Here is a 2,003-nt window from a genome sequence, read left to right as displayed (position 1 = left end):
TATAATATCTCGTACACCTGTACATATATACTAATGGAATATTTCACTGCCATACCCGAGTTCTTCGTCGACATAATCTGCACCATAGTAGATTTTCTTCTTCCTGCCCCAATTCTTTAAAGCCTCAATTGGTATCTCTTCGCCAAATCTACCCCCATCACTCTCACTATCGTCACCTTCTTCGTCTGCTCTCCTTTTCCAATTATTGCTTTCTTTATCACTATCATTGTCACTATCGCTGCTTGACTCGTGTATATCCAATACGTCCTTGTTTTCATCAACATCGTATGCATCATCGCTCTCATCGGTACCCGCCCCATTTAACATGACCCGATTTTTACTGTTGTGGAAAGCGTCGATCTCATCGTACATGTCCGCGCTCAACCCATCCATGGGCTTCTTTACAGCTTTCGGCTTTTTAGCCTTACCTTTACCCATCCCTTTCTTCACCATTTTGTTGGTTCAAGATTACAGTTGATATATCCTACGCTTATTTCGGATGTAAAGATGACTATCGTCTACTTCATAGTTATACAAAATATACACATGATACACTCTACTGATACAGTTCTTCAAAAAGTAATGATATTGCAAAAAAAAAACAGACACGTGTACTTTTAACTTTACTACATCTCCCTGTGTATGCTAAAAAGTAAAAAGCTCAAAACGTTTACGTGAATGGTTGGTAAAAATAACAGTTTACGATTTCAATACGTTGAATCAGTATAGTCGTTTCTTTTGACAGCTGCAAAATAGATTTTTCAAATAATAACAAATAAGTGTCAACCAGACGTCCAGACATATAATACAGACCAGAAAAACGCACCCACACAAATGAACCAACACAACTCCAAACTACACTTTATATTGGGTGTCAGGTACGGTGTGAGAGCACTACTGGACTTCAAGTTGGAGAAAAATGAAAGATTGGTCCTGGGATTCCGGCGGTTCGAGGCACCTATACAATGCTGCTTTGTTTACCACGACTGGATGACAACAGCAGAAGATCGCATAGTGCTATCCGCATAGTGCTATCCGTGATCATCACCGCCGTCTCGCGTCATACACACAAAAGCCCAGAGAATTTATACACCGGTGAATTGACCTACAATGAGTTTAAGGAGAACATGCTGCAACGCTTTGACCCGGACGCACCGGCCAATCTAAGGACGCCTCTACCACCTCCAAAGAGCGATCGGCAGACAGAACTAGACGCGGAGATGGAGCGCTTAAGTGAACTAAAGAAAAAGTAGGCTGAGGAAGGCGAGCAGATGGAGAAAGAGCGGTGGAAAATGGAAGGAGAGCGAACAGAGCTGGTACGGAAAGACATGGAAGAAATAAAAGCAAGCATTAGTACAAAATTTAGAAACCACAAGGTCGAGATCTCGTATGAACCAAACCGGCTTATATCGTACGACAGAGACCAATTCCCCACCGACTCGCGGAAGGTCATCGCCTGGCTGTTGAATATGGGAATGGGTTGCATAGGGATAATATTATTTATTTCAAAAATGGCAAGTATGTATGATACAATGTATGAACATATGGTATGGCTCTCATAGTCGCTGTAGTGGTTCAGGAAAGATTGATGGGAAGAAATGGTCAGTAAATTACTGTTTGAAGCTTGGGCCAAGTGAGTCGACAATAGAAGATATATGCTGAGTCAATTCGGGCCGGTGTTGACAAAATACTGTTACTATCGAATGTTCCAAATATTCGCTTGCTGACCTACTAAGTAGAGTACCCACCTCTGTGGTACGGATCGGGTCTGCGCCGTGTAGTGTCGCGGAATGGGTTAATGCAGAGTATGAAATACCGAGAAGGGCCAGGTTATCCGTCATAATCCGGTCGAGAAGCGAGGATGGGAGTAAGCCAATGCCGCACCAGACCACAGATGAATTCGGTATGTGTTGGCTGGGCTGGATCGGAAGTATCATAATCGGAACCAACAAGCGCGATGATTTGGTTTGAACCAATATTTGAAAGTAGTACTTCAACAGCGT

At 42.8% G+C, this 2,003-nt stretch overlaps 2 protein-coding genes across 2 annotated transcripts; one reads left to right on the top strand and one right to left on the bottom strand.

The window, feature by feature from the left end:
• Positions 1–83: 83 nt before the first annotated feature.
• SARC_13172 (hypothetical protein) lies at positions 84–473 on the bottom strand (the record flags this gene model as incomplete). The annotated part of the gene is made up of 1 exon (XM_014292704.1): positions 84–473. A coding segment is annotated over exon 1 (370 nt), but the record flags the coding sequence as incomplete, so codon positions are not given.
• Positions 474–813: 340 nt separating this feature from the next.
• On the top strand, positions 814–1,500 carry SARC_13171 (hypothetical protein). Its single transcript, XM_014292703.1, has one exon. The coding sequence runs from the start codon at positions 966–968 to the stop codon at positions 1,251–1,253; it is 288 nt and encodes a 95-aa protein (XP_014148178.1). The 5' UTR covers positions 814–965; the 3' UTR covers positions 1,254–1,500.
• Positions 1,501–2,003: the final 503 nt, after the last annotated feature.

This window comes from Sphaeroforma arctica (genome assembly GCF_001186125.1).
Source record: "Sphaeroforma arctica JP610 unplaced genomic scaffold supercont1.2972, whole genome shotgun sequence".
NCBI lineage: Eukaryota > Ichthyosporea > Ichthyophonida > Sphaeroforma > Sphaeroforma arctica.
The sequence above is the reverse complement of the archived record's forward strand: the minus strand, read 5'-3'. Positions and strand labels throughout refer to the sequence as shown.

What these genes read in the sequence shown, in the direction of transcription:
- SARC_13171 (XM_014292703.1), top strand. Translation starts at nt 966, where the DNA reads ATGCTGCTTTGTTTACCACGACTGGATGACAACAGCAGAAGATCGCAT.